Here is a 24,199-nt window from a genome sequence, read left to right on the forward strand (position 1 = left end):
AAGATGGAACAATTCATGTCCACCACTGATGAAATGCCAGCTACATCCATTTTATTACAGAATAAACCTTCCTCCCTGCTGACAGTCGAGTGAAGAAGACGATTGTTCTTATACCCCAACTGGGGAAGCAGCTGGAGTTGCTAATCTTTGACCTTTGCTTTCATTTCACCAGCATCCTGTCTGTTACCTGGTTGGATACTCAGGCCTGATGCTTTGCTTTCATTCTTAGCAAATGTCTAGTTTTGAGTCCACACCTCTGTAGTCCTCCCTCCCATTTCTCTCTCTCTCTCTCTCTCTCTCTTTCTGTTTGCCTGCCTGAGTAGTAGAGCAAAGAAAACAAACCTGTTTGTCTGCATGCAACCAGGAAGCCAATCAAAGGTTGCACCAACACGAGAGAGAGAGAGAGTGAGAAGGAAAGAGAGAGAGATAGAGAGAGAAGGTGACATGAAGAAAGAGAGACTAAGAAGAAACAGCAACATTTTGAGGCCAGGACAGAGAACAATTTTTCCACTTTGCTGTGAGTACACGTCTCAGCTGTATTGACCCTGAGAATGTAGGACTGCTGTGCTGCTGAGATGTATACATGGATATTGATAAGGCAAGGCTGTGCTCAGAAATGGCAAAGAGACGGTGAATGTGCAGAGAGCTGGGAGCGTCGAGGGAGCTAGGAGAGAAAAGGAGAGGTATAATAACAGTTGAAACTGCTTCAATGGTTTATTGTTAGTCTAAAATCATCTTTGTTTTTAGTTCACACTTTCTAATCATTAGCATCTGGTGTTGTTCCCACCTTGTTCTTAAGCGTTGTTCTGAGACGCTGACAGAGGAGTGAGAAGCCACAAACAGAAGCAGTGACGCTTTTGAGTGGAGCTTTGAAAGCTTTTTTTTCTTTTTTTCTTTTAAAGATGCTGTCACTGCACATGTTATTCAATGCTGTATATCCTGTCAGGTTATTGTTACATGGATCAAGGATGGATGCTGTTTGAGGAGGCTAGGATGTGAGCTTTTCAGATGAAGCCGAGGACTCATTTTAAGAGCAAAAAGTACCAGCTTAAACACTCAAAAACCCCAGCCCGTGTCAATAGCTGCTCTGGCTTCTGCTCTTACACGTTCAGGCAGTGAGCTCACACACCTCTTAACACAGTGGGACTATCAGTAGTTATTACTACTCCCCCCACAGACACACACACACACACACACACACACACACACAGACAGACAGACAGACAGACTGACTGATATTTAAGGCAGCTCTCAGTTCACTTCGCGCTCACACACACACAACAGAGAAATGATGGCGGCAGCAGGTTCAGTAGTCTCAAGCTCCCAGCCCCCTACCGGCGGAGACCGGCGACTGGTGGACAAGGCCCTCAAAAAACTGGATAAGCTCCGTGAGCTGTGCACTAACCCCCGGCTGGGCCTGAGGAACAGTCCGCCATACCTGCCGGACCTGGTGTCTGAGACCACAGCACTGCTTGGGCAGGTTTGGGAGCCCTACAGAGTCTCCAGGGGAGCGGCGGGCGGACAGGTGCCCCGGGGAGACGAGGCCAACTACCTGAGGGTCCATGTCAGAAACCTGCTGGATAAGACGGACCGGGCCGTGCAGCTTTTTAAAGAGGGACGGGAGAAGATATTTGACGAGACGTCAAGCTACAGGTAGGAGAGCTCCTGACTGAAACCTGCATCCATACAGATAGATAGAAGATCGTGTGTTAGCCGCAAATTTAAGTTTTGAAATACTACAAAAAGATACTCACAACAATATTTGGCTTTGTTGTTAGAAGTAGATCAATAGATAAACATACACATCTTTTTTAATGGTTGACACAAATGTTTTAAGATCTTCATTCACTTTTTTCTTCACATCATGTTCGTCTCCTAGCTGAAACACACAATTGATTAATTGATGTACAGAAAATTAATTGGCAACAATAAGTGTTTAACAAAAAATGCTAAAAGTTACTGGTTTGGTGATTTTCACCATTTTGTACCATTGTAAACAGAATATCTTTAGCTCCTGGTCTATTAGTTGGACAAAACCTTTTTTTTTAAACTTTTAAAAAGTTTTTACTAATCACATCGAGCGCTCCGATGCACAACATTTTTGAACATGTCATAGACTTAATGAGCAGTATATTTTTGAAATAAACAGCTGGCTAAATAGAGAGTTATTTATTATACGATACAAATAATCATTAGTTGCAGCATGAAAATTCATATTTTTAATACTTTCTGGAAGTAATTTGGCTTGAAACATCACAATTTGAAAAAAAAAAAAAAACTAATAGCAACATTTCTCTCTGGAGAAACGGAGCCTTTCTTGGTCTGGATATGTGACAGATGATCCTGATTTTATTGAGATTTCTCTTTGTAGTTTTAATGAGAACTGTTCACAGTGAGGTCTGAGGATAATCAAGCAAACAGGAGGAAGTGAGGAAATGATTCAGTTTGTGTTACTGGTCATCTATTGGACGACTTCTATTACAGTCAACATTTTTCCTTCAGTCTCAGCCCGATCATGTTATCAAACTAAAAACATGAGTTAAGACAAATAAACTTTTGTAGGGTCAAACACAGGCCACACATTCCTTAAAATATACGTAGTATTTGGGATCCGGCTTTTTACTGAGCCCAAAAATACTCTTCGATATAAGACAAAAAAGGTGACATAACTTAATACTTGGAAGATATAAAAGAGTATTTGACACCCCCTTTAAACGTTAATTAAAATCTGCTGAAATGTTTTCTACAGTTTATAGAAGCTGTATTAAAACACATCCACAGTTCCCACAAGTCCAATGTGCGTCTGAGAGAAAAAATTATGCTCACATCCTGTAGGTTTGTTGTTTGTTATTGTAAAAGTGGATGTTTTGGAGCACTTTTTATTTGGAGTTTGAGCCTTGGCCCCTGCTCCTGTTGGGACTACTAATGACGAAGGCGGAAAAAAAAGAGCCAAAACAAATCTTTGTGATGCTAATGTAGGGAAACCAGAAAAAGCAACGGCGACCTCTGAATGTGAGCAGCTTGAGAGAAAGAGAGAGAGAGAGAGAGCATGTACCCAAAGGCAGAAATTCTCTCAGCGTCATCATGTCCATACAGATATATTCATGAATACATCTGTTTACAGCCTGTTTTTACTGCCAGTGTATTCACACAAGAGGAACGGGATTTGGAGCACATGGTTATTAACGAAACTTTCACTATGCTCAGTTGCAGTTTTGACCAAGCATATCTTCATCAGAGAGTCTTTATGTGACTTTCTCCACTTACCAACTTTTAAGGACATGTCACTATCTATCTATCTATCTATCTATCTATCTATCTATCTATCTATCTATCTATCTATCTATCTATTGGCTGCATTATCATTATTTAAAGGTTTACGTATCCAATGTGTTGCATAGCAGTGAAACACATTACGCAATAAATGAAAAGAAAGAAAATCAGCCAATTTGAGTGACCAGTTCACATGTGATTTTCCCTACATTCGCCGTAGTAGATGTTAGATATATAATGTAACAATCAACGCCGAGCTCCAAGTCGGGTGACACGTGTTGACCTTTGATTGACTGCATGACATATGAAAATTGTACAAGGCAGCAGCTTAAGTCAAATATTTTCTTTGAATTGAATCCGTAAATCTGATAAAGCTATGTTTAAAGACGAATTATCATAAGAAATTTGCTGCACACGTAAGATAACAGATGGCGTTCACCGCAGCAATGTCCGCATGGGCAGTCATGTGGCAAATTCACATTGCGTTACATGTATTGTGGCTAAGATTATCAGGGCAAATTGTGTAAATATCCTCTTTTAAGTTTTTCTTGAGTGTCCTGTCATAATCTCATCACATCCTGTTATCCCACAGATACAGATGTAAGTACTCAGCGTATTTCTAATGCCAATAGATGGTTAAAATAATCGTCATCCTTTGGCAAGTGGATTATTTGTCAGACTATCATGTAAAGCTAAAAACAGAAGTGAGATCCAGCTGATGGTGGAGGTGACAGAAACGACAGTGGAAGGTTTAGCAGCTGGAAGATTATTGTGTGTGACACACTGATGACTTTGACATCTACTGACTGGAATTGAACACGCAATGTACAAAGTCGGCAGCTGTGAGCAGTGAGCTAAACAACTTTTTTTTTAAAACAAGTGGTTATTAGCCATTATGTCAGTTTCTTTTTTTAATACTAAAACTTAATCACTGATGGGAAAACATTAAAAACATACTTCATTACAAGTTAAAAGATATCATCAGCAGAAGTGAGAAATAGCCTCACTTCAAGCTCATAAAAATATTTTTAACAATGACACAGTCACAGGAAATGCCAACCAAACAACTTTTTGTGTAATGCAACGCCTTGTCCACTGACATCAATGCATACAGTAATCAGGTCAAAAACATCAACTTACTGTAAAGTTCACCACCATCTCTGTGTCTTTTACATGTTATTTTTAAGCACCTAGGGGCCCGGCCAGAGCGAGGCATGTGGCTTACACATTTCCTCCCACCTTACTCTGTTCTACCCAAACACCATAGAGGTTTTCTTTTCCTCAGTGAGGTAATAAAGTCAATGACAATGACTGTCACAAATTCTAATGTCCTTCTTATGAAAGAGTCGGTATGCATCAGAAGATGTCTTACAAAAACGGAGATATGCTGAAATGAAGATTAAAACCATACAATTAAATAAATGGGACTGACGTCTATTGTTGTATTTAGTTGATTCAGGTATCACTGTATCGCACACATAATTGTTTAACTATGGCTATATTTGCATTATAATACTGCAGAAACTAGGATTTGTGTATTCAAGAATTTATCCAGATCAAGTATGTTGCATCATATTTGATGATATAACTGATGTAACAAGAGTGTATGAAGTTAGTGTCTGAAGCCCTCCTCCATTCATACATGTTTTGATTATTGTTACTTCATGTAATTGGTTAATCTGAATGGAGCATAACTTTTGACAAAACGGGTGTATTTTTTAATGGTAAATAGATTTCTTTGCAGAAAATGACATCAGACATATTAAACCATATTGCATACAACATACTGGAAATAGATCTTTAAGGATACTACACAAACCAAATTACACTTTTTAACTATTTGTGTTTTACATCATTCAGGTGTTATTGTCGTCTGAGAGTTCTGGTGGTATTGGTTGTGGTACTAATCTGGTGTTAATCTGATAATTTAATCTGTTCTGAGTGTTGTAATAAGATTTATGTTGACAGACATAAAGTGACTTTGTGTAGAGAAACGTGCACTAATACTTGCTTGCTAAAATATAAATAAATGTAGTTCTTCAAGGAGCCTAGAAAGCGTGCTGCATCTATTGGCCTAAGGTAACACACTGGCCACTGGAACATTTTGTGGTATTCACAGACGTGCATGCAACAGAGAGCATCCTGTTTGCAAGCTGGACTACCTGTCGTGTGTGTGTTTCTATGGAAAGTATCAGCAATGTTGTGTAAACGTCAATAATAGAATACAGTTAAATATCTATATATATATATATATATATATATGAAAGTAAATGCAAAAGTCTATTGTTAGAGTTCTGTTTTATTCTTATGTTCTCAGTTTATAAGTATGTATTCATGGCCAGTGTGCAGTCTACTGAGCAGGCTTGTGTGTGTTAACCTCTGCATTTTTTTTCACACACCTACACAGAAATCTGTCCTAGAATATTAATGACAAAAATAGAATCCAAGCAAAAACTATAAAAGATTGGGGTTCTGCAGATGTAAATGTCCTGAGTCTGCAACAGTTTGGACGACAGATCAGTGTCATAACTTAAACGCAGATGGGTTCTTAGCTCGCCAAGTGATTTATGTTACGTTACTTATATATAAGAGACCCGTCACAGTCTTGCTCCCTCATGAGTCTCCTGTTTTTTCACTATCTGGTAAGCCCGTTACCAAAGCAGGAGACACAGACAAACAGAAATTGTTTGCAAACTGAGGATATTTACATGCAAAACACAATAATCCGTAGCACGTGAATGCCACTAGAATCAGCTTTGTAGCGTGTGTGCATGAGCACGGGGAGGGAGTGCGTACAAGTGTTGTAAGTTGATGAAAACAAAGTACAAGGAGAGAACAAAGGGCTGGAGCATCTTAACTGAATGGTTGCCCGCGGGGAAGGAGAGAGGGGGACGGTTGACAGCAGCCAGAGCTTTTACAGGCGGGCAACACTGGGCCCAAGTGATAGCAGTCGGTGCAGACGACCCCCTGCCCCACTCACCAGTCATGTGAAACAGAGGCAGACTGAACAGACGGGGGGGGGCAGGGGTCGTAATAGCACAAACTGTTATCACAAACTTTCACACCTCCTTTGTCATTTCTAAGCGAAGTATACCTAATTCTATTTCTGGCTCCACAACTGAACGTCTGCTGTGTCTCTCACTCTCAGGCGCAGCTTGACCAAACTGTCCTTGCTGTTCAGTCACATGCTGTGGGAGATGAAGGCCATGTTTCCAGACGGATCTTTTCAAGGTGACACCTACAGGGTGACTAAGACAGACGCTGAAAAGTTCTGGTGGCAGTCATTTGGAAACAAGTGAGTCGTGAGGAACTTCCGAAGACGACCTGACATTTTGCGATTGTTTTAATGGTGTCTTTGCATTTTGTGTGTGTGTTTGTGTGTGTGTGTGTACGCATTGACCATCAACGATGTGCTCTGACAGGTGTATAGTTAAGTGGAACAGTTTTAAAGAGCAGCTGCGAAGCGTGCATCCGTTTGAGGAAGGGATGGAGTCCATGGCTCTGAAATCAACCATTGATCTCACCTGTAACGACCACATATCTGTGTTTGAGTTTGACATCTTCACCAGACTGTTTCAGGTGAGGTTGATGAGGAGCGGAGAGGCTGCTAATGTAAAAGAATAGTGAGACAAATTGGGTGATATGCTTATCTGTCTTTTTGGTGAGCGTTAAATAAGAAGATTGATAACACTTTCATAGCTGTTCAGTAAACACGAAGCTGCTATAGGCAGCCAATTTACGAGACACAAGGAAGAGCAGCTAGCCTAGCTCTGACCAAAGGTTACAAAAATGACCTAAAACTAACACCAACACAAATCCTCATTCAAAAACAAAGTGTAAAATATACAACATTATCCTTTATTTTGATGTTGGACTCTTTCTGGGTCAGTAGCAGACAGTCAAAATAATCCAGCACATGACCCTTTGTAAAACAGCAAAGTGTTTTTATTACACTTTGGTTTGTGTACAGATTAAATAATTAAGTTGATTTTGTTAACATTTGATTAGGTCAGGTCAGCAGTCTGTCCCTTTCCAATCTTTATGCTAAGCTAAACTGGGTTGTGTTTATCTTCTCACCTAATTCTCAGCAAGAATACAAAGAGGCATATTTTCCAAGATGTCATATTTTTTTAATTGTGAAAAATGATGAACACTAATCCGTCCTGAATATCTCTCCTCTCCTCTCCTCTCCTCCATTAGCCATGGAAGTCACTTTTAAGGAACTGGAACCAACTAGCAGTAACTCATCCAGGCTACATGGCCTTCCTCACCTATGACCAGGTCGTAGATCGTCTGGAACACTACCTGCATAGGCCGGGGAGGTGATAACGACACAGCGACTAACTAACTCTGCCTGTTAACCTGCATCACACATGTCATGTAGCACTAGAGGTTTTACTGAATACAAATTATGTCAGTTGTGTAAAAATTAGGTTCCACTAAGTTCAGCCCTCCAAGTACCTGACTATTTATTCTGAAAAGTTTAACAATTCATCAAGGGAAGTACCGGTATTCATTTATTAATCTATTAAGTACATTGTATTTTCTTTCCTTGTGAGCATTTTATTTTTACCTGCATAAAACATTCTCGCACCACACCGAGTATTAATAAAAGTATTGTCCTTGAAAAGCACAGTATTGTATTTGCAAAAGAATGACTGATCTTATCAGTAAACTTTAAAGGGATAGTTCAACATTTTGGTAAATTGGCCCATTGCCATAATCGCTATAATCATAGCAGTAGGTTCGTTACCTTTATTTGTCGGTGTAAGCTATTTTTAGAATGGAGGAGCGGAGCGGCAGGTTGCTCAGAGCTAAGCTATGGAGGTTAAAGGAATTTCTTGGTTTCCCTCATAAAACTCATCAAATACAAAATCCCAAAACTCCAAAACACTTTTGTGGACAAGTTGTGACTTGCACAATCACCACGCTATGAGATAATGATGGAACGTTACGAAACAGAGCCGTTTTCGAGGTAAATACAGGGTAAATACAGAGTCTGCTTGCTGAAAAACTGTCCCTGAACACAACGCGCATCAGCGGTTTTGCATGAATTTACCTCTTAAACAGCTCCGTCTCGTAACGTTCCGTTATTATCTCATAGCGTGGTGATTGTGCAGCTCACAACTTGTCCACGACAGCCTTTTGGAGTTGTTGGGTTGTGTATTTGATGATTTTCATGAGGAAAACCAAGAAATTAGCCTTAGCCTCCATAGCATAGCCCTGAGCAGCCTGTTGCTCCGCTCCGCCGTTCTAAAAATAGCTTACCGGTACACCAACAATTAAAAGTAATGAACCTACTGCTATGACTATAGCGATTATGGCAATGGGCCAATTTGCCAAAATGTTGAACTATCCCTTTAATATCTACTTTTCCTGTAAATGAGTGTGATTAACTAGGACCTCTGTCTCTTGCAGCTATATCTTCCGTCTGAGCTGCACAAGGATGGGCCAGTGGGCTATTGGCCATGTGACTATTGAAGGTGACATCGTCCAGACCATCCCCCAGAATACACCTCTCTACCAGGCACTCATTCAAGGCTTCAATGAGGGCTGGTTAGGACACACATGCACACACACTGTTGTCCAGTTTGCCATCTCTCTGCGTGTGTGTCTCCTCTAAGTGCTTTGTGTATCTGTTCCTGCAGCTACCTGTTCCCAGATGGCCGTGATGTGAACCCCGACCTGACAAGCTTGTGCAGACCAACCCAGCGGGGCAAAGTCAAAGTTACAGAAGTAAACAGATGCACTTTACCTCTTTATCAATTTTACAGTGAACTGCCAGCAGCTTACTGAAGCCTTGCCAAGACAAAAACACAGATCATATCCTGAGATATCGCTTTCTGTTATCGTGTCCTGGCTGTTGTTGTCTCTCTGACTAACCCACCATCAACGCCCAACAGGAGCAGTACGAGCTTTACTGTGAAATCGGCAGCACCTTCCAACTGTGTAAGATCTGTGCAGAGCGGGATAAGGACACACGCATCCAGCCCTGTGGGCATCTCCTGTGCAAACCCTGCCTCACAGGCTGGCAGGTATGAACCTCCGTCCACTTTTTCACTGTAGCTTGCTGTGCAGTCTATCCACTTTCATCACAAACCACATGCTAGCCTAATGTCCATTAACCACATACTGGCACTAAAACAAATACAGTTACCGTAACTGTTGTTCAGAGGCCAGTGAAGTGAAACTTATTTTAATAAACTAAATTTATTTTGGTATAAACTGAGGTTTGGTTGTTGGTTTTAGCTCACCAAAGAGTAACAATAGTCTACTGGTTATTTGCATGTGGTTTGGGGTTGATGTCTGTTTTTGACAAAGCTTGTGCGCAATATTCATGTGTCATTATGTAAAACAAGACCTAACATCCCCTGGGGCCCGTAAGCAAAACTCTGACAGGTCTCTGACCCATGACACATGTAAACCATGTACAAATATACAACCTACTTATTTATAGCAAGGCTTGGCCGAACACCTGATGGTAATTTCCTCAGAGCTGCCCATTTATTCTCAACAGTAGGTTTGCCCTGCTGATCAATAGTTTGAATTCAATCAATAGTCAGTGTCAATCCACTATTTCCATGTTGCATTTAGTCAGTGATATCAAAATCATTGTGGGTAGGTAGGTTTGTTTAAAAACGTCTGTGCAAATGAGGAGCCATCACGTCTGTTGTCACCTGTTGTCTCTAGTCTCCACCACAAAGGTTGTTGCTGAACGGCGGCACGTACGCGCATGCAAACACTTGTTCACGCGCAGCGCTTCTGTGTTTTCCCGAGCGGTAGCAACGTAAATACGCAATGACGTTGGTATTTATCAATGTAGTTAAATTACACTCACTTTTTCACGCACTGAATGTTTATAACAGCAGCTGCTAACAAGCGACACGCAACACACAGAGACACACACATGCTGCGTTGTCGTTGTAAAGAGTTACAAGGCTAAGTTAGCAAGACAGGTAGACTAGCCACAGATGCTAACACAGTTTAAATTACTGTTAACTGGCAGAAGCCGCTTTTACCTTGTTGCTGTTCCCACACTTCACTCTTCTCATGATGCTTTACCCGCAGATTGTATAGTCAGTCTATCTCTCTTTTTCTCTCTCTCTGTCTCTCTGTCTGAGACCATTAGGGTGTCAAATTTGATACCCCAAGTTACTGGAGCGCGAGCATTTGCGAGGCCCTACGTAAGTTAGCCTACGTAATGAACTGTCCTGGATTTTTTTTTTTTTTTTTTTTTTTATTGCGTCAAATTGAATGATAGGCTAATATAACTTCCTGTAAAGACAAGCACAAGTCTGTCAGTGTGTAAACTCAACTTCCTTTTTTTTTTTTAGCTTGGTCACGTCACCATTTGACAGGAAAGTGTAAAGAATAGCTATCAAATGGTGGTCATTCAGTGAATCAAAATTTAACCATTTCAGATGACACACAACTCCCAAGGGTCTATCTGGAAATCACAATTCAGTCAGTGTGTCTTGTGTGCAGTCATGCTCCGGCACTGTGGGGGCCTCCCCGGCTTCCTACTTCCTCTTTTCATGACAGAGTGTCATTTAGGACAACCAATCAGAGAGCTGCTGCTGTCAGAGTAGGTAGGCTACAGCTTGGCTTGCATGTATCTCTTTCAGCCAGCCAGTAAGTTGCCCCTCAGCTATTCAGGAGTTGTTTATGTCTTTGCAAAGGTGCAAAACAGTCCTGTCCTGACATTTGGCTCGAGGACTTCCTGTAAGAGCTAAGGCACACATCCTCTTTAAACCGTATCAGTCACATTCACTTTGATAAAATGTGTCTGTGTGTGTGCAAGAGTGAGGAGAGAGAGAGAGAATGAAAGAGGCCAACAGGTGCTTTGAGGACACCAGACCACAATGGAAAAGCTGTAAAGTCTAATCTAGGTACCTGTGAGTATCATCAGTCAGACAAACTGCTAAATTAAGTAGGAAAGGGAGCAGTCTGACAAAGCTTGTCAAACGCATCTGAAAAGAGAAAGCAGTCCCAATCAATGAGCATCAAAAAACACAAAGCTCATGTGCTACAGCGATAAGAGAAATATACAATGTTAAACCTATCTTCATCTGGTTTACATGTCTGCAAAACCACAACCTGCACTGTCTGTTAAACGTGGTATTTTCCATCTCCTTTATCTTCTGAAAACCTGGTGACTTTTACCTTTGAAGACAGGCCCAATATATTCCACTACATGTCTTCAAAAGACACAAAGCTCTTCTGAAGACAACGCGTGACAATGGCTCTTTAAATTTCACAAAGTGTTTCCATCACTCTGCCCGTGACCTCACTGATAACTATCTAGCAGAAGTCAGCCGGCCACACCTGCCCATACTGCCGCTGCGACATCAGGGGGACAGAGTCCATAGACATCGAGCCCTTCCTGCCAGGCAGCGGCCACTGGGAGGGCGTGGTGGAGGAGGAGGAGGAGGAGGACACAGAGGAGGAGGACCATGAGGACATCGAACTAGTGGTGAAGGAAATGGCTGCCCTGCGGAAGGTGTGTGCATCATGGATGTACCTATTATGGTGTGCATGCTGTATCAATGGTCTTCTGTGCTGTAGGACATTAGTCTCTGTCCATCCCATTTAGAAGAAAAAAAAAACATAACCCACTGACTGCCTGCTAAACTTCGTCTTTCTCATATCAACAGTTTTCAAGTTTGGATTACCAGGTGCCCAGCTCCCACCTCTGCGTGCCACCTCTGCCACCGAAAAACATCGCAACCCCACGCTCTACATTTCCCTCCAACCAGTCCCAGACATTAGAAACCGAGATGCCGGCCAAACCCTCCCACTCCGGTTCAGTAAGTCGCACAGACTTCTCAAGCTGTTGCTCGCTCGCATATTGTTGCTGAGTTCCAACTTGGCAGTTTGATGATAGTGATCACTTTCTCCGGTCCCCCACAGACACGAAACTCAGCAAAATGTTAATTCATGCACAACGCTGCGGAGACTCAGCGACAGTAGGTAGCTGGTGCTCTGTGACAATCGCTGTGACACTCTGTTTCCTCCCTTCAGCAGGCTCACGGTGTCAGGGAAGCACGCAGGCAACACAAACAACAGACAAACACAAATAGGTGAGACACTGCTGTTGTCGTGAAACACGGATATTAGAAGAAGAAGCCTGGAGGGGTTTGAATGTGGGACTGCTGATGAAACTCTTGCAACTCAGATGAGGATCTTGACATTTTAACTATTTATAGTCAAATATGTAAAAATCAGTTCCTATTGTCAATAATGGAACCAAGAGAAGATATTTCCAGCAGGCTGCACTTGGTTGCACTGATGGGTGGATAGATTTCATTTCTGTTTTGTCTATAAGCATACTGGTCACCATAGTAATGGTGTTTCATTCAAAATCTACCTTATTCCCACCAGCTGTTGTGCCTTGACACAAATAAAAACAAGGCAGACCAGAGTTCAAGGTTTACTGTTGTTGTTTAGTAGGTGATTTCTGTTTATTGTCTGCTGTTAAGAAGATCCCCCATCAGTTTCCACTGAGGCACTGGCCTGCTGCTTGTCACACATGAAAGAAGAAATATAACAGTGGTGAGTGTAAAATGTGCTGTGTACTTTCCATTAGACATCAGGAGGAGGAGCTACACAGCGAGGACAAGGGCTCTGCTGTGCCACGCCCACTCTCGCACAGGTGATTGACTCCATCTCCATAAACTGACATTTTCCACCCGAGCCTAACCCTATAGTCTTCTACGCCATGGCTCGGTCTTACAGTGGGAAGCTGGTTCAATTTGCTAATGATGTGTTGTCTTGTTTCAAACAGCGCTGAATCCCTCCCAGAGTCGTCATCACAAAGCGCTACTGACAGTAAGTTTCATTATTGTATATCCTGAGCTGTGCAGGTGCAGTGTTAACTAACTAAACTCAAGTGAGATTATGCTACATCAGGCAGAAGATGTTATCATTAAAAAAAGATGCATATTGGTGTAAACCAGTGGTTCCCAGACTTTTTTCTGTCCCGTTTCCCAGTGGACCTGCAGTTGTCCTAGTTTTTTTTCAGTACAATAGCTTCTGTTACACACAAGAGAAACACGGCTCTCCTGCTGTACTCAGGATGAAGGCTTCTTTGTGTTTTTCATTTGATTGATGCAATGGCTTAATGCGGATTATTTGTTTTTCCCTCTTGAAAGTTTGCCCTTCTTATAGTTTGTCATTATGCTTTCTAAATGAATCTTGCTCACTGGAATCCTAATACCCTAAGTACCATCTTCTATCTTTTCTGCTTCAAAGGGAATCAGATTTGGGCCTTTTTTTAAATTTATTTTTACAGCAGACGTTTTAACATGTTGTAGCGAGCCCCTGTTGACTCAGCTTTAGTAGAATTACTATTCATGACATTATTGATGACTGACCTTTCAGTTACCTACAATTCATATTATTAGAGTAGGTGTAATTGTATATAATTTAAAGCAGAGTCAGAGGTTTGTAAATGTATTGACCATGATATCTCCTTTTAGACTTCAGACTCCTCATGTAGATTGTGTTGAATTAGTCTCACATGTTTTTGTGTTTCTGTGCAGGTGGAGCTGCATGGCTTGGACCCGCACACGCAATCAGAGACCGAAGACACGGAGAGAGGGTGCAAAGAAGAGCGAGCCCCAGAAAAGACAAATATGGCCTTGGTGACATGACAAGAACAATGTCATCCTGACAAAAAAAATGTTTTAAAGCAAGCAAAGACTCTTTAAATAAGATGAGAGATACCTAGGGACTAAACTATCTTCAAACCACCAACCTTCAGGGAATGTAAAAGTAATTTTTGGTGTCATGTTTTAACTGGAAATGACCATGTGTGTCCGTTGCACTGCTGAAGTCGCGTGGGTGGAAGTGACTGAAAATTTGCCCACTGAGGCCTCCTACTGTTCAATAATGACATTGCCATTATCTCCACAGTAAGTTATCTACTGGTTCGTAAATATACGTATCTCACACACTATCTTTTTGATAATAAAATAGTTTTCTCCATCCAGTAATAGATAAATAAATAAAATGCTTGATATTGTACATGTAATTATGCAGACAAGTGAACAATTTAAGCATTAGAAAATGTTTTACCTCCTTATTTAACCCATATCATACCAAGTGTGTTCTTATGAATAAATTATGCAAGTAAATAAAGGCCTCTAAATATTTTTTTTTAAAGACAGTTGTACTAAAAAAAAATAAACCTGTAACTGAAACATGCTCAAATTTCTATATAATTTAATTTACGGGCATGAAAACGCAAACAGACAAATGACAACTTTAGCTTTATTCTGTTTTCTATGTTCTGACACATTTGTTGAGTCTGGATGTGTGAGGGAGAAAACCTCAAAGGAGAAAAGCTACCAGGGTAAGAGTTGGGGCTGAAAATAGGGATGAACTGTAAGACACAGGGCAGGTAAAAGACGAAGGCACATGGAGGAAGTGAAGTGGGAAATCCGGTGATTTCCTTAGGGGTTGGCCGCCATGACGTCATCAATCCAGTAAAGGAACTCACACACTTTGACGTAGACACCAGGGAAGTCAGGTTTGGCACATCCCTGACCCCATGACACCAGGCCGTGGAGTTCTCCCACACACACCAGAGGGCTGCCAGAGTCACCCTGTTCAGAGCAGAGCGGACAGACTGTGAAGGACTGTCCTGCACATATGGACATTTGAGCCCAGAAACCATTTGGAAAAATGTGAAACTCACATTGCAAGCATCTCTGCCTCCATCCATGTATCCAGCACACACCATCCTGCGTGTGATCATGTCAGGATAGGCGTTCTTACAGGCCTGCTCATCAACTATTGGCACATCCAAACACTGCAGACGGAAGGGCATGAACACTGTAACAGACAGAGGACAGAAACACTTAAATATGGGAATATTCTTCCTTTTTGAATTTGAGAACAAATCCCCTTACATATGCATACTTTTTCCTTCAACAACCATAGGTACAGTAATGTAGTTTTCACATAAACCCAAAAAACAATCAAGCATATTGTGAGCCATATTCAAATCACATATTGTAACCGTAGTGGCTGTGTATTTAAAATCCCCAAATCACTATTTCACACCCACCGTCTTCTTCACTAATGTCAATGTCTCCCCAGCCAGACACGGAGCAGGGGAGCCCCCCAATTGGGCACCCTGTGGGCAATGGGATGGGTGCAACAGCCTCAGTCACCTCCACAGGGTGGAAGAGCTTGATCAGCATGATGTCATAATCCAGGGTCTGATAATCATACCTATACAAAATATAAAAAATACAATTAATATGATTAACAAAGTGAAACATGAAAAAAGATTCTCAGCTGGGGCGGATCATCTTGTCACTCACTGAGGGTGCCAGACGATGGTGCTGATCTTCATGAGCTGCTCAGTGCCTTCGAACACTCGCACATCGTGTTCTCCCAGCATGATCTGCATAGCGTTGGGGCTGAAACATGAGGTGAAATTGTGAAAGCAGAAAATTCTTTCACTATCATATGTTTACTATAATTCTACTCAGCTTAAATATCCATATTTCTCCATTTTGAAAATAGCCATTCAAATTTATCAGAATTCAAACTGGAAAAATTGGCTTAGTCATCCACCAACAAGTGCTTATGTTTGTTTGTTTTTCTCAAAGGGGAAATAATCATAAAAGCTTAAAAGTAAAAAGAGGGAATAATGCATATAATAACATATGAACCACCATCAATGTATAGTTACTTACTTGTACCAACAGTGGGCAACAGAGAGCACCCACTCGGTGTTGATCAGCACCCCACCACAGAAGTGGTAGCCGTAGTTGAGGGAGGCCATGTATGGACGCGAGTGAGGCTCACACTCCTGGCCACCAATGATCCGTCCATCTTCACGGGGAACTGCCACTGTCAAACACACACAAACATACACACACAAACACACATTGGAAGAGGTAAGAGAGCAGCAGGATAGTTCATTTTGAAATCTCTGACATGTATAAAAGGGGATGTGTCTTTGTTAATGTGGGTATTTCTGTCTCTTTACCAGCAGCTCCCACCATCAGCAGCAGAGCAAGCAGTCTCATGGTGTCTGGTGAATGATCAGAAGACACCTGGACACACCCCAGCTCATATTTATATCCCACCAGTCCCAATGGTCTCAACCTGCCCCTTGTTGATCCAATCCACGTCCCCACACTCTGTACTTACCTTTTGGCACTCAAACTACTCTCTTATCATACTCTTTCCGCCGTCATGGTTGTGTGCCTCATTCACAAATGTGAACCAAGGTCTCAAACATTTAACACCTGTTTATGTTTCTCTCATGGGTCAATCATTGTTGGCAAGATGAAATATACAAAAGGTAAAAACAGGTACACAGCCCTCTTTTAGATATTAACCCACTGGGGGTAAAAAAAAAAAAAAAAAGATAAGTAAATGCGCTGTTTGCCTCTGTTTTTAGTTGCCCTTGAACAAAAGCCAGATGAGGTGAGAAAAAACTCATCTGTGGTCTCAGAAGCAGCAAAGTAAAATAACAAGCTGTGTGCTGTTTTCTCTTTTTCCATGTCAAACTACAATCATAATATATGTAGCTCTCATATGAGCAGTTATAATAATTTTATTCATTTGTAGGCCTTTAAGCAGTGATGTAGTGGAATCATTTATTGTGGCATTTGCTAATTAAAAAAAGGGACTTAGATATGTCACAAATTTAAAAAGAAAAAGGGAAGAAAAAAAGAAAAAATAATATGAGATGTGATAAAAAAAAATCTACAAAATGACCTGTTGAACAGAAGGAACTAGGCCAGAAATATGTTATATGTTAATTAACTAACATGATTAATTTGGCATATGAAAAGATAAGACTGTTCAGTTCTTTCAGGGCAGGGATGGAGGCAGGAGGAGTGAACAGAGAGTCCGAGGTGGGTGGGAGGAACGGGGTGGAGGAATGGAGGGGAGGGGAGGGGAAGGAGGGGAGGAGTGGGGGAGAGGTGCACATGGAAAGACACAGAGGGGTTAAGGTATAAATGCAGTGAGTGACAGCTCATTCACGTCCAGTCTGGTTGTAGGACGGCTCGAGTCAGCCACATGATGATTGGCCTGATTGTTCTCGCACTCCTGGGCGCTGCAGGTAAAGCACATCTGGAGTATAGGCACAAAAGGTTTCAGAGATCAACAAAGTACTGTAATTGCTAAATATGAAGCATGTTTATGTTTCCTCAACGCCACAGCCGCAGCCCCTACGGACGACAGGATTGTAGGTGGCTACCAGTGTGAAGCCCACTCCCAACCCTGGCAGGTGTCTCTCAACGTTGGCTACCATTTCTGTGGCGGCTCCCTCATCAACGACCAGTGGATCATCTCTGCTGCTCACTGCTGGCAAAAGTTTGTATTACGTCAAGTATTCATGTGCTTCTGTATGCATGTTTATGACATAATATTCCCACATAATCACAATTATTTTCTTCCTTGCCTCTATCTACCTCAGCCCCTATGCTCACATTGCAATCTTGGGTGACAACCACATCTGGATGCACGAGGGCACAGAGCAGTACATGTCGGTGGACGCCATCTACTGGCATCAGAGCTATGACTACCAGACTCTGGACTATGACATCATGCTGATGAAGCTGGTACACCCCGTCACCGTGAACCAGTACGTCAAGCCTGTGGCCCTCCCCACAGCCTGCCCCTCAGCCGGGGACATGTGCACGGTGTCCGGATGGGGGAACATCTACACTGATTCGGGTGAGCTTTTACCCAAGTCATGATGACAGTCAGAATATTTATTCAACTGTGACTCTGATGTTTCCTGTTGTTTTGTTGTTGAGAGACAACCTCAAGGAAACAAAATGGAATAATTGAAAACCATCAATTTCCTGCTTGCTGCCTGAAACACAATATTTCAGAGGACGTGGCTTCAAAACACAGAGCCTCTCTATTACTGTCACAAAAATGATCACCCTCTCATGAACCATTTACCTTTACGAGAAAGAGCAGAGGTGCTATTTCACATCGCAAACACTGTATGATCACCACGTGAAATGAGCTGAGATTTCAGTGACATATATATGATCGCATAAAAAACACTGATGGATATTTAGCAGAAAACAAGATATAAACATTTATAGGTCTACGTTATTTTCTGTCTCTTCTTTCAAATTTAACATCTGCTGCTAGTCAAAAGTGTGTGTGACTATCACTGTGCAGAATGATGTACAGACAGAGTTTTAAACTAAAGGCTCATCTGCTTTAACAGTTTAGTATCTCAGTGTTGGTATGTAATTGTGACACGTCACAACCACTTCAGGGACTGTGCAGTGTGGTAGGAGATGGTTGTTGAAAATTGATTTTGCAGGGAGGGAGTAAAGGGGTAAATCTAATTTTAAGAAATTTTCAACAACATAATTCTTTCATGTGGGAAGAATATATTAAACACAAATTATAGTTCACGGCAAGTATTTTCATTGGTTTTAAAATTGTCTAGAGGAGATTTTTAATTTCAATCAAAGGTTGTTGCTTGTTTGATGAATGAACTTCCAGAAACATTTCAAATTGCAATATTGCACCTATTTAATCTGTGTTGGTGAAGAACACTGATTCAACTGTTTATCATTATCTTTCTTTTTCTTTCCTGCAGTGTTCAACCCATTTTACCTCCAGTGTGTGGAAGTCCCCATTCTGTCTGACAAGGAATGTGACGACTCCTACCCTGGCAAGATCACTGACCGCATGGTGTGCGCTGGATACCTGGAGGGAGGCAAGGACTCTTGTCAGGTATTGTCACGCAATTACTCGGCACATTAGCTTGGTGATCTGTGAGTAAAAATGTATGGAGTGCAATGCTGAGATGGCGGAAGGAGTAAACGTGCTTCTTGTTCTCTCTCTTCTGCAGGGTGACTCTGGTGGTCCTCTGGTGTGCAACGGGGAGCTGCAGGGTATCGTCTCATGGGGTCAGGGCTGCGCTCAGCCCAACTACCCCGGCGTTTACACCAAAGTCTGCTCTCTGATGCCCTGGATCAACGACACTCTTGCTGCATACAGCTAGACTGTGATCTCCTGTCACAGAGCTACATGAGAGAGTGTAAATCAGAGAGAGAGATGGGAATCGAAGGAGACAGAGACAGGAGGTGGTGGTGGGAAGTGTCAGAGAGGGAAGCAGCAGGAGGGCAGCTGAGAGAGAGTCACAAGGAGAAAAAGAGAGGGGGGAAAAGAGATGTGTTTAGTTAGGGCACAGCCAATAAAACCTTCCACTTTGTGATGCATCAGTGTGTTTATGATTGTTGACAATACTCTTACCCGCTCTTGGGCATCTGTGTTACTGTAAAACATTTCTGAGGGCTCCATTTCAAATCAGTGGTGAAGGTTTTGCCAAAGTGAATATAAACCACAGTCCAACAATAACTCTTAATGGCAGTGTGCTGTAAAAAAAAATCCACAGGATTGCATCGCCTTGTGAGCAAATTCACAACATTGAATGTGAATTGATTTTTCCTGTAGGACCCACGTCACGTCACAATCACTCCACAATATTTCCATCAAAATAAGGCACAGGCCGAGAAAAATTCTGGTGTTTGGTATTCAAAAGCTGCGTGAAAAGTGTTGATAAGGTTTTATCTGTCTTTTAGTTTTGTTGGATCACATGAACACTGCCCTCATTTTGATTTCCTGTCTGCTGAATGCATTAGACATGTGGAAAGAAAGGGCACAGGTGTCGCAACTCCCCATTTATCAATGTCAGAGCACTGAAAGAGTTTGAAATGGAGTCACGCTTACACTGAAATGTGTCCAATGTGTTCCATTCAGAAGTAAGAGGTTGGCCCAGTCCTTTAACAAAAACAGAAACTCCCTCCTTCATACATGGTGTGACAATGCAGTAAAGCCATTTTTGGCCCATAACAATGAACAGCAATATTTAAAAAGGTCAACGATGAAATGAATAGATTTCAGAGATGAACAATGTGAATCCATGCCTGAAAGTTAGCATGCTAATAGCTAATTTTAGGATTTAGAGGATGCTGGTATATTCCTTTATCATAGTTCAGTTCAAGGGAGGAGTGCCTAAATGCTGACTCGGTTTAGAGCAATATCCGATCTCAAACAGACACACTGTTTGATGTTTTAAAGGATTAATTCTGCGAGGTTCCAAAAATCCTGGTGCACAAATGAATGAGAATGAAAGACCAGAGGAAGTGATGCAATACAAGCTTGAAGTCTGTCACATTCCTTGACTGATCACCTGACAGCAGCATTCAGAAGAAAAGAAAACATGCCTTCTGGCTGTCAGACTGCTGTCACTGTGTCACAGACATTTTGATGCTCAAAAACACTGCAATTACTCTCAGTTTTCAACAAGAAAAGAAATGTCACGCTCACCTCAACTGCCTTGTTTTCTCTGTCCATGAAAGGTTAGTTGAAGCTGCTGGTTGAGAATCAGCCCCTGAGGAGTCATTTATGCTGAAATGATGGCACATATCTTGTCTGACAGTTTCACAGCAAGCAATAGACAGTCTGAAATCAATCGCTGGGCAGTTGCACAGAAATATCCCCCATCTGCTCTCCACAGACAGAGAAGATTGCAAAGCACCTGCTGCTCGGCCCATAAACACAGCCTCCCCTTCGTCATCATTACCCAGTGACACAGGAAGAGAAGAGCTGATGAAATGGAAAATGACAGCAAGACAGATTAGAAAATGAATGACAAAATGTAAAATTTAAAGTCCCCTTTAAAGATTATTTTGCATATGCATTTATGATTAATTTATTCATAATTCAAATGAAGGGGAATGAAATTGAATTATTAATTGGCAACAACCACAGCAGACATCCATCTTGTAATGAGTCATGAGACTTCTAGTGCCATAAAATGTAGAGGTACAACTGCAGAAAGTCCACTGGAGCCTCGAGCTACGTGACAAATCCATTTAAATGCTGATAAAGAGGGTTAAAATCTTAATTTCAGTGAACCAGAGAAATAACTCATTAAATGCAGCAGCAGACGGGGCATTGATAGAATATAAACTCATGATAGGCAGGGTTGCTTTGAAAATGTTGCAGCAAAGGGGAGCAGCATTTGCCACAAACATCAAATGCAGGATCTTAAGGGGATCAAACAAGGTTTCAAATGTAATTATCATTTCTTAAAAAAAACGTGAGCCAGGTTTACAAACTCAATTGTGGATGCTGGGAATGATCAGAGGCAAAAGCAGCTATAGCAGTTTATGGGTATTTAAGTGCACCGGCCGGGTCTATGCGTCGATTTTGATATGTTCCTCTTTTTTTCCTTCTTTTTTTTTAACCATTTGATCCAGTATATTTTCTAACATGAAAAAAAACGAGAATATGGATGGATGGATGGATTCTGGATTGTATTGTTGAGTTATATAATGATTGTCAAAAATTAATGAGGAACGAGAATGATAGGAGAATAGGTATTGATGAGTGAAGTTTGGGGTTTTTGGCAATATTTGACCATCTTTTATTGTTTCAAATGAATTATCTATAATATCAGTATGCAAGTCTAATTTTTCAAGCCTGAGTAATCACTGATGACAATGATGATGATTTCAAGAATTTGCTGCACATAAAACAGATCCACAACCACAGGATATGCTTTGAAATGTTTATTCATTGTATTGTTCAGAACAAAAGATGGAACATAAACAGCAAATGATGTTGAGTTGCTGGACCGAACTTGTTTCACTTAGTATCTGGCCATAGTGGTCTCCAGCCAGTCGTTGAAGATGCACACCTGAAAATGAAAACATTGGAGTTAGATCAGTAACTCAATATTCAGAAAGCCTTAGCAAAGCTTACCTAGTAGCAGTGTGTTGATTAAATATCTTTCTCCCTTGAACATTACCTTGGCGTAGACACCAGGGTGGTCCTTCTCAGCGCATCCATAGCCCCAGGACACAACACCCTGCAGCTGACCGTTGCACACAACGGGGCCACCGGAGTCACCCTAAAAGAAGGAAGAAAGAGGGTAAGATTCAGTTACATACACCACATCGTACCAAGTATTTCATACAGTATTTGCTCTGCTCCTGCCTAAACATTGATTACATACCTGGCAAGAGTCCTTGCCTCCCTCCAGGTATCCAGCGCAGAACATGGCATTAGTGATCATGCCAGGGTAGGAGTTCTTACAGTCCCTCTCAGAAAGGATGGGGAGGTTCAGGCACTGCAGCTTGTTCTTGTCAGCAGCTGGAGAACAAAACAGATTTACAGTAAAGGCAAGGCAAGGCAATTTTATTTGTATAGCCCGTTTTTACAAACGGTTTGTCTCAAAGGGCTTTAAACTTGAGAAAAGATCAGTTTACAAGTTGAGAACACAGTGTGAGAGGTGTTACTTACTGGAGCTCATGGTGTTGCCCCAGCCTGAGACCAGGCACATGGTGCCAGCGGGAGCACAGCTGGTGGGCAGAGCCACGGGCTGCACGTACTGGTTGAGGGTGGCGGGCTTGCTCAGCTTGATCAGCATGATGTCATTGTTGATGTTGTAGGAGCTGTAGTTGGGGTGACGGATGACACGGGAGGAGCTGATGAACTGCTCGGTTCCCTCATTGATCCTGATGTTGTGCTCGCCCAGACGCACCTCCACACGGCTGGGGAGGAAAGAGAGGATGTTTGACAACTGAATTTCAGGATGCCATACATTACCACATTAGTCCTACATGCAAAACGTTGTCTTCATGATATTGAGTAGTGACATACGACTTGTAGCAGTGAGCAGCAGACACAACCCAGTTCTCGTTGACCAGGGAGCCTCCACAGAAGTGGTAGCCAGAGTTCAGGGAGACCTGATGGGCCTGGGAGTGGGCCTTGCACTCATACCCTCCGACGATCTTGTCGTCCTCCAGGGCAACTGGGAACAAATGTTTTGGCAACCAATTAGGTGTTTACCTCTACTTTCTGCACCAAGAATGAGTCTTTGCAATTATGCATTATTATTACATTATTCATTTGAGTACTAAAACATTATTATGTTGCTGCCAGAACATGGATAAAGCTCTAGTCTGGGATAAAGACCAAGAGACTTCCATCAGGAAGCATGTGGATCGGCTCAGGAAAGATTTCACACTCACAGGCAGCTCCGATGAGCAGAACGAAGACCAGAGACCTCATGATTGCTGAGTGATCCTGTCGATGAGAGACTTCACCTGGATCCATGGTTTATATCCGCAGTCAGGAGAGCTGCCCTGCTGTCCAGCCATCCTCATTGGTCAGTGAGGAACCAGTCTCTGCACTGGGATTTTGGGGTCGAGTGATTCATTTCCAGACTTACATGTAACAGTTTCCATCGAAGTAAGGACTAAGTATGACTTTCTTATCCGTACATTTTGGAAAATGTCCCTCTCATCCTGTATTATGAAGTTAGTATACTTATCCATGTATTAAATGTTCTAACTGCATTACTACAGCATTTTAATAGGTTTCTTTATGGCCACAAGAGACTTGTTTCACTCAGTCCACACTCATAACTAAATTCATTACTTTACATCCCAGATACACGGAGACTATATCTTCACATCAATAATTTGAAAGGAACCTGATCATCAGTTCACTGAAAGCAAACTCTGGGTTCATACGGAAAAATAAATACTGTGCTTTTGTTTGCTAATGAGATGCAGACACAGTGCTCATTATATCAATCAATTATAATTATTCTCTTATTTATTGTTTAAGTTTGAATCCTGCATCTATTAGTTGAAAGTTGGCTAATTTCTCTGGTCATATTGCACAGGTACAGTACACAAGACGCCTCTATAATTAGATATGTTTAAACACAGTGACTCACAGCTGTGTGTTTCTCAGCACCTGTTACATAAAAAATTCTGACACAGAGGCTGGGGTTGCCTTGAGAAATGAATCATTATCTTTGTAATATGTTTTACAAAGCACTTACAACAAGCAGAAAGGAGTGGTGAAGTTTATTAGCCTCCTGAGACCCTGCGTCCTCATACGA

General features: G+C 41.7%; 4 protein-coding genes across 6 annotated transcripts; 2 read left to right on the forward strand and 2 right to left on the reverse strand.

Annotated features, from left to right (window-relative positions):
* Positions 1 to 322: 322 nt before the first annotated feature.
* On the forward strand, positions 323 to 14,428 carry cblc (Cbl proto-oncogene C). 3 transcript variants are annotated; one of them, XM_085801186.1, is made up of 13 exons: positions 323 to 1,653; positions 6,422 to 6,568; positions 6,696 to 6,852; positions 7,474 to 7,595; positions 8,692 to 8,829; positions 8,922 to 9,009; positions 9,177 to 9,308; positions 11,582 to 11,773; positions 11,928 to 12,080; positions 12,295 to 12,353; positions 12,860 to 12,925; positions 13,058 to 13,101; positions 13,815 to 14,428. In XM_085801186.1, the coding sequence occupies exons 1-13, from the start codon at positions 1,289 to 1,291 to the stop codon at positions 13,943 to 13,945; spliced, it is 1,794 nt and encodes a 597-aa protein (XP_085657312.1). In that variant the 5' UTR covers positions 323 to 1,288; the 3' UTR covers positions 13,946 to 14,428. The 3 variants fall into 3 exon arrangements, with proteins under 3 accessions (XP_085657312.1, XP_085657310.1, XP_085657311.1); XM_085801184.1 differs by having other exon boundaries at positions 349 to 1,653; positions 11,579 to 11,773; positions 13,815 to 14,426; XM_085801185.1 differs by having other exon boundaries at positions 509 to 1,653; positions 11,579 to 11,773; positions 12,298 to 12,353; positions 13,815 to 14,426.
* Positions 14,429 to 14,704: 276 nt separating this feature from the next.
* Positions 14,705 to 16,324, reverse strand: LOC146971723 (trypsin-like). Its single transcript, XM_085801201.1, has 6 exons — positions 16,277 to 16,324; positions 15,981 to 16,137; positions 15,603 to 15,701; positions 15,344 to 15,510; positions 14,972 to 15,108; positions 14,705 to 14,879 (listed from the first exon to the last, which is right to left on the reverse strand). Exons 1-6 carry the CDS (start codon positions 16,314 to 16,316, stop codon positions 14,727 to 14,729), a joined length of 753 nt encoding a protein of 250 aa, XP_085657327.1. The 5' UTR covers positions 16,317 to 16,324; the 3' UTR covers positions 14,705 to 14,726.
* A 981-nt stretch (positions 16,325 to 17,305) lies between these two features.
* LOC146971724 (trypsin-2-like) lies at positions 17,306 to 19,496 on the forward strand. The gene is made up of 5 exons (XM_085801190.1): positions 17,306 to 17,362; positions 17,463 to 17,616; positions 17,720 to 17,979; positions 18,872 to 19,008; positions 19,127 to 19,496. The coding sequence occupies exons 1-5, from the start codon at positions 17,320 to 17,322 to the stop codon at positions 19,277 to 19,279; spliced, it is 747 nt and encodes a 248-aa protein (XP_085657316.1). The 5' UTR covers positions 17,306 to 17,319; the 3' UTR covers positions 19,280 to 19,496.
* Positions 19,497 to 21,839: 2,343 nt separating this feature from the next.
* Positions 21,840 to 23,381, reverse strand: LOC146971725 (trypsin-1). The gene is made up of 6 exons (XM_085801188.1): positions 23,319 to 23,381; positions 22,948 to 23,098; positions 22,588 to 22,838; positions 22,301 to 22,437; positions 22,094 to 22,195; positions 21,840 to 21,982 (listed from the first exon to the last, which is right to left on the reverse strand). Exons 1-6 carry the CDS (start codon positions 23,356 to 23,358, stop codon positions 21,935 to 21,937), a joined length of 729 nt encoding a protein of 242 aa, XP_085657314.1. The 5' UTR covers positions 23,359 to 23,381; the 3' UTR covers positions 21,840 to 21,934.
* Positions 23,382 to 24,199: the final 818 nt, after the last annotated feature.

The sequence above is a fragment of the Trachurus japonicus genome, chromosome 16 (assembly GCF_045865225.1).
Source record: "Trachurus japonicus isolate A0001 chromosome 16, Traja_1.0".
Lineage (NCBI taxonomy): Eukaryota > Metazoa > Chordata > Actinopteri > Carangiformes > Carangidae > Trachurus > Trachurus japonicus.